Genomic DNA, 14,712 nt, shown 5'->3' on the forward strand with positions numbered 1-14,712 from the left:
CGTCTTGTTCCCATCATTCTCCCAACGATCTGACACCGTCCTGCGCTTCAATCCTTGACCTTTGCCCTCAGCCTCCTCCTCAGCTTCAGTCTCCACGTGCTGCAGACACAAACCTCCCTCGCCATGGAAACGGTAGCAAACAACCGTTAACACAGCAGACCTGAAGTATGCAGGCCCCGGAGACCAAACTGCGTGTGAGCCTGCTTGTAGTCTGCTCTGCGTCACTCTCTCCTCCTGTAATGTTTGTGCCCCTCAGGCAAATAAAGTTTTCCACGGTCTCACGTTTTCTACCCTTCTGTCTAAGGTGAGCTGGTTTCCATTCCAAGCAGCAGATTCAGCAGGTTTGCGGAGAACACTTGATCCCTGCCTCTGTGCACAGCATCCCAAAGTAAATGTTCCCATAAAGCTCCACTTATTGCCCTCGACAAGAAATCAGATCTCCTTCTTATGCAACAACAATAACACTCATATTTATTTTTAAGATAAGCCTAGCAGAACATTTACTCTTGCCTTCCTTTCTGGGTGTACGGAAAGCGGTCATGTTTTGTTCGATATTGTGGAAGAGCAGTGAGGGGGAAGACAAGAATATCTTTATCCTCCTGACCGCGCCTCTACTTTCTCCTCGGCGGGCCAGAGAGCAGGGAAATGTCCCTTTATTTGCCTAGTGCGAATACCACTATGAGGGGCTCCATAAGTAACACTTCTATGTGAAAGACACTGCGTACATTATTCTGGGCTCTGTCTGAGCGGGGGTGGAAAAATTTGCCTGGGTTTGAGTTATGCTTTCTTTGGCACTCCTGGCCCACGGGCCAAAGCTTATTCATCCTGAAACCTGACAGCTTCACCTTAGTCCAGGAAATAGAAACATGCGAGAGCTGGACTCCCATGATCTCAAATGTTCTGTTGGGGTATTTGAAGCGAGACAGTTTCTTGAGAAACACCTGAACGATTTATCAACTCTCGTGATGAACGAGAACATTCTTTGCGAAAACAAGCTCAGTAGTATATTTATAGTTTAGCCACTTCAACTTAGGGTGGACTGTTTATGGTACCTTGCTGATCCATGATCTTGGCTGCCCATGGCTAATACCTCCCTGTAGGGAGTGTGTAATATGTTCGAAAATATGGCTATGAACTACTTTATTTGTTTGTGTTTCCATGCTTAGTCTAGTTGAAAGTGAATAAACATGTTTTTTTTCCAGTTAAAGTCCTCCCTTTACGTCAGGCTTCTTACCACTTTGCCAACCCACACCACCAAAGTCATAGAAAATAGAATTGAGTAATTAAGTATTTGCTGATTTTGTCAAGCGACTGACCCGACACACCAACGGACAAGGAAGTGCAGAATCTGCCGACACCCGCGTCGCCTCTCTCTCCTTCTGGAGTGTCACTAATAAGGCTAAACCAATTAGAACCCTCCCTTTTTCCCAGCACTAATGACTGTGAAAACATGGCAAATAACAAAGTTTGGACCAAACGTTTGTAGTAATTGAATTTCAAAGGCATTTAGTCTGAGCTGGAAAACATAAAGTGAATTCAAGATGGAGCCATAGAAGCAAGTGAGAAACAAGTAGGGATGGTGTTATATCTTGTAATATGTCTGTGGGCGTATCACATGCTAAATGTTTCCATTTGGTGCGTGATAGAAGCCTGACAGACATAGGCGTTGAGGAATAGCAGCTGTAGCAGTAGAGAATTGAACCCTGGGTTGATCCAGGTCAACAGGAACTGACCTTGGCCCTGGACCCCCCTGGTCATAAAAACACAGCCCAACAAGGCTATTTTCCATCTTCTATACAAAGAAGTACAATCCCTTGCATTCTCTATTCTTATTTTATGATTTTTTTGGGTAGACCAGCTAAGAGAGTTGGCAATTTGGGGATTGAGACAGGCAGTACAGGTTATCTGAGGCTCGTAGTTGAGATGCAGATGCAGTGCCCTAGACTGCTGCGCCACTCGGGAGCCCAGATGAAGGGGAGGAGACAGGTTAAAGAAGGATTTTAAGCCTTGAGACAATTGAAACATGGATTGTGTACGTGTGCCATTCAGAGGGTGAACGGGCAAGATAAAAGCTTTAAGTGCCTTTGAACGGGGTATGGTAGTAGGTGCCAGGCGCACCGGTTTGAGTGTGTCAAGAACCACAACGCTCTGGGATTTCATGCTCAAAAGTTTCCTGTGTGTGTCAAGAATGGTCCACCACCCAAAGGACATCCAGCCAACTTGACACAACCGTGGGAAGCATTGGAGTCAACATCGGCCAGCATCCCTACGGAACACTTTTGACACCTTATAGAGTCCACGCCCCAATGAATTGAGGCCGTTCTGAGGGCAAAAGGGTGTGCAACTCAATATGAGGAAGGTGATCCTAATGTTGTGTACATGCAGTGTGTTACACAACATACTACAGCCACACATGTATGGTTACACGTCTGTCCTCTGAAGACTGTCATCAACTTAATGTCGTACCATTACAGGTATGAACAGAGTCATTACCTCTTCCTCAGCAGCACGATTTCCATTACTAGTCAGTGCTCAGAAGTTGTGCTCGAAAACTACGGAGGTGACACATGCAAAACTCTTTACAATTCATCCCAAGGAATTTCCACTGGTCAGGGCATCTGCTAGCTATTGCATTGTTGTTTACGGACATATTGAGGTCTCCCAATTATTTGGTGGAGGTTTATCACCTCTAGTTATTCCTCTACAAAAATGGAAGCAAACCGAACTCAGAACTTGCATGCCAAATGAACTTGAGAATAATGAACATGTCAAATGAACACAATAATATGGGAATGGGATGGAGCTTGTGAAAATGGTTCCCACAGGGGTATTATTGTGGCTGGCCTTATCTATGTTTTCTGAAGGGGTCCTATGCCGGTTAAAGAGTGGCACCATAGCTGGTTCTTAAGACATCTAATGGGACACGGTGGGGGGTGGCACACTTAGCCTGCATGTGGCCACTCAGAGACCATGAGAGGAGATGGAGGATGGGGATGAGGATTGTATATAAGGGGGAGAGGGCGGTGGTTAAGAGGGTACAGGCGTTGGTAGTTACAGCTGCCTTACCCTTTCAGACTGTTGCCTCAACACTGCTATGCCAACACCTCCTTTATTGTAGACAGACAGAGGTGAGTGGCCATCCATCTCTTTGTACTGAACATAGTTTGCCTGTGGGTAGGCGGAGAGATTTTTACAATCCCAACGCCACTATACACTGATTGATGGGTGGGTTTAAAGCCCCTTCTACTCTAAACAGCTGATTTATGTCCGCTCCTAGATGCATGTGCTCCATTGCTGGAATGAAGGGAATTTTAAAGACCCCTCCTCTGCTTGTGCCATCCGCACGCAAACAAAAGGAGCAGGCGCCTGGTTGAGCAGATCAAGGCGTGCTCTCCCACAAGTGCTCCCACCGCAGGGCAGTGAAGGAGAATGTAAAGAATGCCAGAAGGCGAGAAAGAAAGCCATTCTGTCCCTCTTCTCTCTTTTCCACTGTCTCGGTCTGTTTGAGTTTCGCATTTCTCTCCTCACGCCTTCTTGCTTTTTACCTGTACTGAAGTGTACTGTACTGTGTAGGCCTATCGTCTTCACTTTGTGTTCCTCTATGTTTTACTCTCCATCTTATACCTCTGTCTTTTCCTCTGAAAGATCTCATACCACCAAGGATACAACTCTGCTAAATCCCAAATTATTTCACTCTTTTGAAAAAACGTAGGGGGGAAAAGGACACATTTTATTTATTAACGCTATATAACAAAAACACAAGTACTGTATAGTATGCATAGGATCTTTGTAGTTTTGTTAATAAAATGGTCATGTGACAAACAAAATAGTGCTTTGATAAACACATTAAAAGTCACCAAGATGCATTATATTTAGATTTTGAGAAACAGAGCTTTAGATTGTGTATCAAAGCAATGACTACTTCAGAACACGTATCTTTTTTTTATCTACAGCTAAAGCCGGGATAAGAACACTCCAAAACCCACTAAAATAGATTGCAAAAATAGGCTGGGGTTTAGTTGTAATTCAACAGCGCATGCATCTCTCATGCCTGTAGCACAAAGCACAAGCATAAAAAGCATTGAAACCCTCAGGAAGCGAAGACAGAAACGTATCTCAGAAAATAACGACACAAGCAGCGCTGCATACCGAAGTTAATTTCCATCACAATAATATCCACATGCCATGGACAATACTTTGACGGGTTTGTGAGTCTTTTCTCATAGTTCTCTCTTAAGTTCTATATTTCCCTTTCAACTCACTAGCCTTAGCATTGTTCAAGGTCTTGTCTTTACCTTGGGGTCACCCATAATGTTGAGTACATCATCAAGAATGGATGGGCCCAAATCGAGTTCAAGTGACAAAAGGGAACCAGTGATGTAGGAGATGGAGTCCTGTGACACCCTCTTGTCATTGCAGAATTCAAAGTCAATGTCGCAAATGCGCCCCTCGTCCACCCCGCTGTCCCTGTCCACCCAGTCTCCATTGCAGTCAGAGAGCGCTTTCTCATAGCAGAGGGTAATGTCATTGTTAAAGCTTCCCAAGCCATTGCAGTTGCCGTTGCCGTTGATGCCTTCGTTACCATTGCAGGTGCCACTGATGTTGCCGTTAATGTAGTAGGTTGGTGTCGGCTTTTCATAACCTCTTTCAATATTATAATTTTCATAATTGCTTTTGAAGACTTTCTTTGTCTTTGGCTTCTCTGGTTTCTCTATCAGATCCAGCAGGACGTCTGGCTTGGTTGTGACCTCTGTAGGAGGTTTGGTGTGGTTGCTGCTTAAGACCTCAATGGAACACAACAGGGTTTCCATCTCCAGGATCCCCAGTTTATCAGTCCCATCTGAGCCCCCTAGGGGAGGGGTAGGAATCCGCCCTACCATGCTATCCAGTGGTTCCTTAACGGGCATAGAGAACATATTGGTGGAGAGGAGGGGCAAGGTGAGGGCCTGGCACCCCCCGATAGAAGGAAGCGAGATGGCGTTCTTCAGAACCGGAGAGGGCGTCTCGGTGAACTGGGCATCAGATGCACTGTTGGCCCGCAGGAACTCATTGTGGACGCCGTATTGCGGACGGAACACCTCACCTTTCCCAGGCAGGAGCTCAAACTTCCCCTGGAGGAAGGACATGTCCCCGAAGGCGTCCCTCTCGCCGCCTTTTCCGATGTGAATGGTGTGGCGAAAGTCCCCCAGCGGTGGACTGATCATGTCTGGGGACAGGATGTCCCTCAGACGACACTTCTTGCCTTTCTTGCTGTTGGTGGACTTCAGGTAGATGGGTGCTTTGGCAGGCATGGTGGTCACTGTTGAATAGAGCTCAGAGATAAAGGACAAACGGAGGAGAACACTCCTAGAACGTTAGGATTGGTGAAGAACTTCACACTGAACACAAGGTCTCCCTGCGGAGATGGTGGAATTACATTCTCAATGAAACGGCTGTGTTGTCTTTGCCTGCTCCGAAGATAGGTTCGATCTTTGTGTCATTAATCAGGAAATCCAAGTTGAGCAGGAGTCCAAGTTCTCACCAGTGTTGTCTTATGACGTCGCAGAGTGGTCAACAGGCCACTTTCCTGAAGATAGAAAGAAAACAAAAAGGAGATCAGATATTTTATACAGTTTTCCCCCAAAACACAGTTTATTAGTCTATTAGTAAAATACGGGGTGTTTTATGCCAAGATGCTTGAGTCAATGTTACATTTTACATTAAAATTCAATATTCACATAACAAACTGAGTCGCATTGTTGACACCTTTATACATTTCTCCAACTTCTTCCTACAATCCTTACTGATCTGTCAATAATGATCTGCACTTCATGTCAATCCCTATTCTGATTACAATATAAAGTTACCATCACAAGACCCAAAAGAAATTGTGGATATGCACGGAACATCCTCATCCCCAGTTCCCCTCAACACACTGCATCTGATTCGAATGTTAGACCTGCTGAACTGAAGCCCAGGCTCAGGCCCCTCTACTCAGATCCTCACAAGGCCCCCCAAGGTTCCCTCCTTCTACATGTGCTAATATGGAACAGCTGGACTGAAGATTGGTTAAAGTAATGTGAAGGGGCTTTAGTAGGATCAGGGCAGGGCAGGCGATGGAGGAGAGAGCTGCTGCTGCTGCCCAGACACGCACCCAAGGGGGGGGTTGAAGTGATGCTCAGAAAGAGGGAAAGTAGGAGTTAGGAGAGCAAATTGTCGGAGGAGAAATAGAGGTGTTTTGTTTTTACTTTGATATGCTGGATGTTCTGCTTCAATTGTAATATTAACCCAAATACCAGGCATCCCACTGGGCACAGACGTAAGTCAGTTCAACGTCTAGTTTTGATTTACATTTGGTTGAGTTAAAAAACGTGAAATTAACATTAAATCAACAACATATACATATATATATATATATACACATACAGTGGGGAGAACAAGTATTTGATACATTGCCAATTTTGCAGGTTTTCCTACTTACAAAGAATGTAGAGGTATGTAAATTTTATCAAAAGGTACACTTCAACTGTGAGAGACGGAATCTAAAACAAAAATCCAGAAAATCATATTGTATGATTTTAAAGTAATTAATTTGCATTTTATTGCATGACATAAGTATTTGATACATCAGAAAAGCAGAACTTAATATTTGGTACAGAAACCTTTGTTTGCAATTACAGAGATCATACATTTCCTGTAGTTCTTGACCCAGTTTGCACACACTGCAGCAGGGATTTTGGCCCACTCCTCCATGCAGACCCTCTCCAGATCCTTCAGTTTTCGGGGCTGTCACTGGGCAATACGGACTTTCAGCTCCCTCCAAAGATTTTCTATTGGGTTCAGGTCTGGAGACTGGCTAGGCCACTCCAGGACCTTGAGATGCTTGTTACGGAGCCACTCCTTAGTTGCCCTGGCTGTGTGTTTCGGGTCGTTGTCATGCTGGAAGACCCAGCCACGACCCATCTTCAATGCTCTTACTGAGGGAAGGAGGTTGTTGGTCAAGAACTCACGATACACGGCCCCATCCATCCTCCCCTCAATACAGTGCAGTCGTCCTGTCCCCTTTGCAGAAAAGCATCCCCAAATAATGATGTGTCCACCTCCATGCTTCACAGTTGGGATGGTGTTCTTGGGGTTGTACTCATCCTTCTTCTTCCTCCAAACACAGCGAGTGGAGTTTAGACCAAAAAGCTCTATTTTTGTCTCATCAGACCACATGACCTTCTCCCATTCCTCCTCTGGATCATCCAGATGGTCATTGGCAAACTTCAGATGGGCCTGGACATACACAGGCTTGAGCAGGGGGACCTTGCGTGCTCTGCAGGATTTTAATCCATGACGGCGTAGTGTGTTATTAATGGTTTTCTTTGAGACTGTGGTCTCAGGTCATTGACCAGGTCCTGCCGTGTAGTTCTGGGCTGATCCCTCACCTTCCTCATGATCATTGATGCCCCACGAAGTGAGATCTTGCATGGAACCCCAGACCGAGGGTGATTGACCGTCATCTTGAACTTCTTCCATTTTCTAATAATTGCGCAACAACAGTTGTTGCCTTCTCACCAAGCTGCTTGCCTATTGTCCTGTAGCCCATCCCAGCCTTGTGCAGGTCTACAATTTTATCCCTGATGTCCTTACACAGCTCTCTGGTCTTGGCCATTGTGGAGAGGTTGGAGTCTGTTTGATTGAGTGTGTGGACAGGTGTCTTTTATACAGGTAACGAGTTCAAACAGGTACAGTTAATACAGGTAATGAGTGGAGAACAGGAGGGCTTCTTAAAGAAAAACTAACAGGTCTGTGAGAGCCGGAATTCTTACTGGTTGGTAGGTGATCAAATAATTATGTCATGTAATAAAATGCAAATTAATTACTTAAAAATCATACAATGTGATTTTCTGGATTTTTGTTTTAGATTCCGTCTCTCACAGTTGAAGTGTACCTATGATAAATTACAGACCTTTACATGCTTTCTAATTAGGAAAACCTGCAAAATCGGCAGTGTATCAAATACTTGTTCTCCCCACTGTATATATACACTACCGTTCAAAAGTTTGGTGTCACTTAGAAATGTTGTTGTTTTTGAAAGAAGAGCACATTTTTTGTCCATTACAATAACATCAAATTGATCCGAAATACAGTGTAGACATTGTTAATGTTGTACATGACTACTGTAGCTGGAAACGGCTGCTTTTTTATGGAATATCTAAATAAGCAGACAGAGGCCCATTATCAGCAACCATCACTTCTGTGCTCCAATGGCACGTTGTGCTAGCTAATCCAAGTTTAACATTTTAAAAGGTTAATTGATCATTAGAAAACCCTTTTCAATTATGTTAGCACAGCTAAAAACTGTTGTTCTGATTAAAGAAGCAAAAAAAAACTGGCCTTCTTTAGACTAGTTGAGCATCTGGAGCATCAGCATTTGTGGGTTCAATTACAGGCTCAAAATGACCAGAAACAAATACTTTTCTTCTGACACTCATCAGACTATTCTTGTTCTGAGAAAAGAAGGCTATTCCATGTGAGAAATTGCCAAGAAACTGAAGATCTCGTACAAAGCTGTGTACTTCTCCCTTCACAGAACAGCGCAAACTGTCTCTAACCAGAATAGAAAGAGGAGTGGGAGGCCCTGATGCACAACTGAGCAAGAGGACAAGTACATTAGAGTGCCTGGTTTGAGAAACAGACTCCTCACAAGTCCTCAACTGGCAGCTTCATTAAATAGCACCCGCAAAACACCAGTCTCAATGTCAACAGTGAAGAGGCGACTCCGGGATGCTGGCATTCTAAAACCACCACCGACCCAATGGGCCAACAGCCAACAAAAATAACAAGATAGAAAAAAAAGACAAAAACAAAGGAAAGCAACAACAGAAAACAACAATGCAAAAACGAGACATCAAGGACAACACAAATCAAAACAGCAAGGCTTACTGTGTGCATTTGTGTGGCTGTCTGGCACTATTTACACGTGTGTATGTGTCTGTGTGTGCATTTGAATGCGAGTGTGTGTATCCATGTGTACATGGACACAATGTTGATTCAGCCAGCCTGTGCCCGGTGCGATAAGCCTGCAAAGCATCAGGATAATCATAATTGAAAAACAATCTACAGTACTACCTCGTGACAATTGTTTGCTTAGAAGTTTAACGTGTTGCAATGTTCGCACATGATTTTGCTGTACTTGCAGTAACACATGTTGAGGAGGAATTGATCAATGGGAAAACTTTGTGGCACTTGACAGAATCTAGCATTCACAAAGAAAGTGAAAAATACACGGAGGAGGAGGAGGAGGAGGGGAAGCGGCTAAGATGAAGGGGGTAGGGAGAAGAGGGAGCAATACAGAGTAGATAGAGTGAGAGAGTGCTTGCCCATTTATAGACATATTTACTTGTGAGAGGTCTGTCGGCAGTGACCCTCACTGACAGAGTGCACCGCTGCACACAAGTGCCTGGGCGGCCAAGTCCACCCCAGAAATGTTTGACTGAGAAAGCATCCACATTCCCGCTGTGTGCAGCAGACCCCAATGGGACACACTGCATCCAACAGAAAGGCACAATCCTTATCAGAGGCTCACCAAGTAAGCTAGCTACATTTATCCATTGTACATGTTTAGTGGGGACAGCCATGGACACCTGGCATGGTGTTTGAGTCTGGATTGTAGACCAGATGCCAGTATAACATTGACGACAACAGATACAACAGTCTCTTTCAACAGCAGCCACTTGGTGCACGAGACTAAATAAATGAGGATCCCACCATTGCTCATCTAAGTGATAACATCAATGTTTTTGTACTAAATGTAGTTTTACTTCCCGTTAATAGAACAATGGCCATGCATTACTTACTCAAACAACACAAAAGGGCCCAAACACTGAACATACAGTATGGTAGGCTATGTGAAGTGGTTCAGAGAATATTCTCACTGGGGGGGGGGGGGGGGGGCGGTGGGCATTGCAACACAAATAAACTTGCCACTGTAGCTCTATATTTAGACTTGACAAGCAGGGTGGAAGGATGCAGAATATCTGTGAGTGGGTCTGTACGGCAGCACTGCTCTCTTAAGAGCTGTGTGCAAGTGAGTGTTGGAGCGAGTGCCAGTGTTTGCTTGACTAGGCTCAGGAGAGATAGCAAGCCGATTTGAAAAAGCTCCATGCGCGAGAAGGAGAGTGTGTTTGTTTACTGTGCATCTGACTGGGAGCGAGTGAGAAAGAAAGATGGAGAAAGATGAATAGCAGACTGTCAGAAAAACACTCCTGCAGTGTTTCTTTGAAGGAACAGAAAAGAAAAAACAAAGATCCCCTGCCTCGCATAGCATCTGACTACCTTTCCCTCCATCTCTCCATACTGCTCTTTTCCCATTGGACCTTGAAAGCTCACTGCAGCTGCGAATTGGGTTCCAATAGGAAGTCAGAGAAAAGCACAGGCAAACCTCCAAATCCTAAACCCTTCCTCTCATGGGTTCGGTCCAATGTCTGTGCTCTGCGCTGTGATTGCAGCTACCAGACACGCTATCTGTCTTAAATTAGAGTCCCACACTGCAGAAGAAGGTCACTGGCTGAGGCAACTACAGTCTGCCTATACTTATTGATCATTGGACTGCCCAAAGCCAGACCACCTGCTGGGTCTGTGCAGATGGAATACAGATCTGCTTTTCTCAAGTGTCATGGGAAATGCATTGCTGATGTTTTATCATGTTGTTTTGGAATCAGTAGTATACCTCTGTAGAAATCCTCCACAAAGCCACATTTCTCATTGCTGGACAAGGGGGAATATGTCTTGGCAGTATATTTCTACAGAGTTAGACTATTGACAGTATAGCATAGAGGGACATCCGATATGCATCTAAATCAAGGTTGCCAGCCGTGGCCCATGAGGTGTCAGCTGGTATAGGGAAAGCGGAGGACCTTCAAACTGATCATCCTCGCGGTGGTGTGGAGTTTGGCTGCATTTGGCAGTCATTATTGGAATGCCAGAGGTCACTAGTAAATTAAAAAGGAAGTGGTATTCAGCTCAGTCAGTTAACTCTGTTTTTCCAGAGAAATAAATATAATAAATATATAACTGATATAAATATTTAAACTACATTTTCACTGGTTGTGAAATTGTCCTAATTTACAACATGGCTGATACAAACAAACTGAAGGAGATGACAACTCCGCGGGTGGGAAATAAATCTGCAATGCTCTTCTGAATGTGTCAAACTTCTGCAATTCCATTTTGTCAATCAAGCTTTTCAATCAAGCAAATGAGAACACATTCTCTTGCTTCACTCACAGTTTTCCGTGATTAGCCACAGTAGGCTGAGGTCCAGCGGTAGGTAAAGAGGAAATCAGATTACAGGGCCATTGAGCAACCGCTTGGCCTGCTGACCCCAGGAATACATCTTTGTCTCTGGCGGGTGTTAGAAGTTGAGCAGGTGCATACTGGTCTAACTCCTAACCCCCAAGAGCCAGATTCACACTCTACTTTTGGAACAGGGCCCAAAAGGGAGCAATGAGTGCAGCACGTGCACGTTGCCACCCTCGGGCCCCCCGCGACGCCACTGCAGAATGCGGTCATGGGTTTTCATTTACAACTCTGGGGAAGGGGGGGGGGGGTCTGCTGGCGACTTCATCACAAGTGGTCGATGAGCACCAGTCCAAATCATTGAGAGTAGCAAATAAAGCTTTGGTGTCATTGGGTCAGCTGTCTGTATCTGTGTAGGCAGGATGGGGAGCTGGAGCAGCTCCAGCCTATTAGAACTGGTTTGGGTTCATTACAGACATGATGGGGAATGCAATGTAAGGCCCAGTTTAGCGGTGTTAGCTATTGTAAGCAGAGAAGGTTGCAGTAGACTAGGGAAGCGCAGAGGGTTCTGGGTAATGGGCAGATGATTTTGAGGGGTGAGGGCCGTGGGGTCCTGTCTTTCGTCTCCTCACGACAGTCTGTTTTGGAGATGTAGACTGACAATGAAGTCATGTGACTATCTGGGTCATCTTATTATTAGAGCTTGTGTAAACGTGCTGTAGTCTAGACCAGACCTGGGCAATTCCAATCTTCGTCAGCCTGATTGGTGTCACACTTTCCCCCCCATCCCTAGCAAACACACCTGATTTAAACAAATTGCATTTTTAACTGAAGATCATGATTAGTTGATTATTGTAGTCAGGTGTGTTAGCTGGGGAAAAAGTGTGACACCAATCAGACTGCTGAGGACTGGAGTTGCCCAGGCCTGGTCTAGACAAGTGCCTATCATGACACTGTGCAGTTTGGTCTCACTGTACACAGAAATGCATCACATGGGTGGCGGAGCTAGAGAGGCCTACGGTTAAGCATTGAGGCTGCTCACACGTCGGCTCACATTTTGACCTATTTACGCCACTGCCATCCTTTAAAAAAATGAAACCATCACCTTCCATCCTTCAAGCAAATGTTTGTCTAATAATAGCATTACTGGGATTTCAGGGATGTTGCTTCTTCTTCTTCTACTTCACTGAACATGGAGTTTTGAAAAAATGAGTTGTACATTTTGATGTACAGTATGTATGATGGACTGTTTTTTAAATTCTATCCTTTAACCCCTTAAATTCTGACATGACCATAAATAGACAAACAACCATCTCTTTTGGGCCGCGATTACAAAAAGAACCGGGGCAGATGAACCAACAGCAGATGGTAATGGTATCCCTTAGAAGACACTCAGAGAGAATTGGTTTGAACTGCTTTGTTACATATAGAAACCTCAATTATAGGCAGTTGTTCCTCTTCGAGCCTGGTGTGGCTGTGGTGGGAGGGTAGTAGAATGCAGAATAGTGTTGGTTCTGTCTGATTCTCCCCTCCTCTGTGCCTCTCCACACCAGCCCTCAGCGATTACCCCGTGCCACCCGCTAGCATGGGTTCTGCTCTCTGCTCAGTTGTACTTGGCAGGGCCTGGCAGGAAATCATATCAAAGCAGAAAAGACATGAAGGGAATGTCAACACAACCACTCACTGCCAATGCGATGAGTGCAGTCTTGTTTGGGCTAGATATTCTGAAATCCCTTTCAAAACCACCGCGGAAACCTCTCCAAATCTGTTCACTCGTGAGATTAACGCAAAGCAAAGCTCTACATGTCAGAAATGTGTTTCCTGGCTTAAAAATGTCCCCTCCAGGAACAAAAGAGATGGTGTCAGGTTGCCCCTAACTGCTCACCCCTTGTTGTGTAGTGCAATAACATTGTGTGGACATAACTTACCCCTGCACTCTTCATATCCGTAACTGACCACCAATCACAGTTCAAACATTTAGTAGAACCTGACCACTAACCCATCAACTACAAACTCAATGGTACATTTTCATTTCCATTTGAGTCATTTAGCAGATGCTCTTATCCAGACAGACTTACAGAAGCAATTAGGGTTAAGTGCCTTGCTCAATGGCACATCGACAGATTTTTCGACCTAGTGGTCTCAGGGATTCAAAACCAGCAATCTTTCAGTTACTGGCCCAACGCTCTTAACTGCTAAACTGAGGCAAGACGTTCAACAGTGAAGGTGAACCAAGTTAACAGCAACATTCTCCCTTTGAATACTTAGTCCCATTGAAGGTTTTACCAGAATGTACCAAATCACTGTACATGATACAATGCCAGAGATATCCGACACATTACAAACTAAAAAGCCTAAAACCAAATTTTCCCTCACCTTTTGTAATCCCTGTGATGAGCTCCTGGTTCGTGTCAGAAGGAGGTGTCCACTGTCCTCCTGAAGGTCTTCAGTCCTAGTGCTGACTGCCGAAGAGGTGTGTGTAGCGTGTGGTTCCCGGACTCACTGGTGCTGGTTGAAGCTCGAGCTAGCTATTCCTCTCTGGAACTGTAGTCTCCTCCTACCCTATGACTGCCGTCTGCAGCACCTGTGCCTGTCTGTCTATCTGTCTGTCTGTTTTCCAAGCCACAGCTCGAGACGTTTTTAGTGCAGGCTGCAGTGGGATGGGACGAGTGGGATCCTCTCCTTCTGCTCCCTGGTGTGTCGAGCCCCCCTCCCCTCTCTTTCTCCTGTCGCTGGACAGCTGTTTGCTGGGGTGGCGAGAGGTCAGGCTGGGGGGCAGGCTGGACAGCTAGGTTACTGTGTGGAGGATCAGTATGCTGCCTCTGCTGCTGCTGGCTGCTGCGCTGGAAGTCTGTCCTTTTCTTTAAACTGTCTGCTCTCTGTCCCCCTCTCTTAAACTACAATATCTTGCTCTGTGTTCTCTCTCTCTCTCTTTCTCTCTTCTTTCTCCTCCTCTCCGCTCTCTCTCTGCCTTGATCTGATAAAAGCTGCTCTGTAAATCTAGTGGGCATACAGCAGACACATGGCTTGCTGTATTCAGGGGGTTGGTCTCTCTCTCTCTCGCTCTCTTACACAAACTATCCCTGTCTATTTTATTAGCACACACATTAAGACACTCATTCTCCCACTATTTCTCTTAAGTATATTCATGCCGGTATATTCATTCACATTCTCGCTGCTTCATACTGCATCGTTTTTATTTAATTATGTATCTTATCTGTAACTCTGCATTGTTGGAAATGGACCCACTCGTAAGTACGCATTTCACTGTTAGTCTACACCTGTGTAACGGCTGTTGGAAGGAGAAGGTGAGGACCAAGGTGCAGCGTTGTACGTGTTCATCTTTTATTAGTTGAACTGGACACTGAATAGCAAAACAACAACAACCGAAACAGTTCTGTCTGGTGCAGACACAAAAACAGACAGCAACTACCCACAAAACCCAGG

At 45.0% G+C, this 14,712-nt stretch overlaps 1 protein-coding gene across 2 annotated transcripts; it reads right to left on the bottom strand.

Annotated features, from left to right (window-relative positions):
• Positions 1-3,709: 3,709 nt before the first annotated feature.
• On the bottom strand, positions 3,710-14,229 carry LOC115113363 (cdc42 effector protein 3-like). Of its 2 annotated transcripts, XM_029640915.2 has the most exons (3): positions 13,642-14,229; positions 12,700-12,888; positions 3,710-5,566 (listed from the first exon to the last, which is right to left on the bottom strand). In XM_029640915.2, the coding sequence occupies exon 3, from the start codon at positions 5,289-5,291 to the stop codon at positions 4,278-4,280; it is 1,014 nt and encodes a 337-aa protein (XP_029496775.2). In that variant the 5' UTR covers positions 5,292-5,566; positions 12,700-12,888; positions 13,642-14,229; the 3' UTR covers positions 3,710-4,277. The 2 variants fall into 2 exon arrangements, with proteins under 2 accessions (XP_029496775.2, XP_029496774.2); XM_029640914.2 differs by lacking the exon at positions 12,700-12,888.
• Between the last annotated feature and the right edge of the window lie 483 nt (positions 14,230-14,712).

This window comes from Oncorhynchus nerka, unplaced genomic scaffold, assembly GCF_034236695.1.
Source record: "Oncorhynchus nerka isolate Pitt River unplaced genomic scaffold, Oner_Uvic_2.0 unplaced_scaffold_7___fragment_8___debris, whole genome shotgun sequence".
In the NCBI taxonomy this organism is placed as follows: Eukaryota; Metazoa; Chordata; class Actinopteri; order Salmoniformes; family Salmonidae; genus Oncorhynchus; species Oncorhynchus nerka.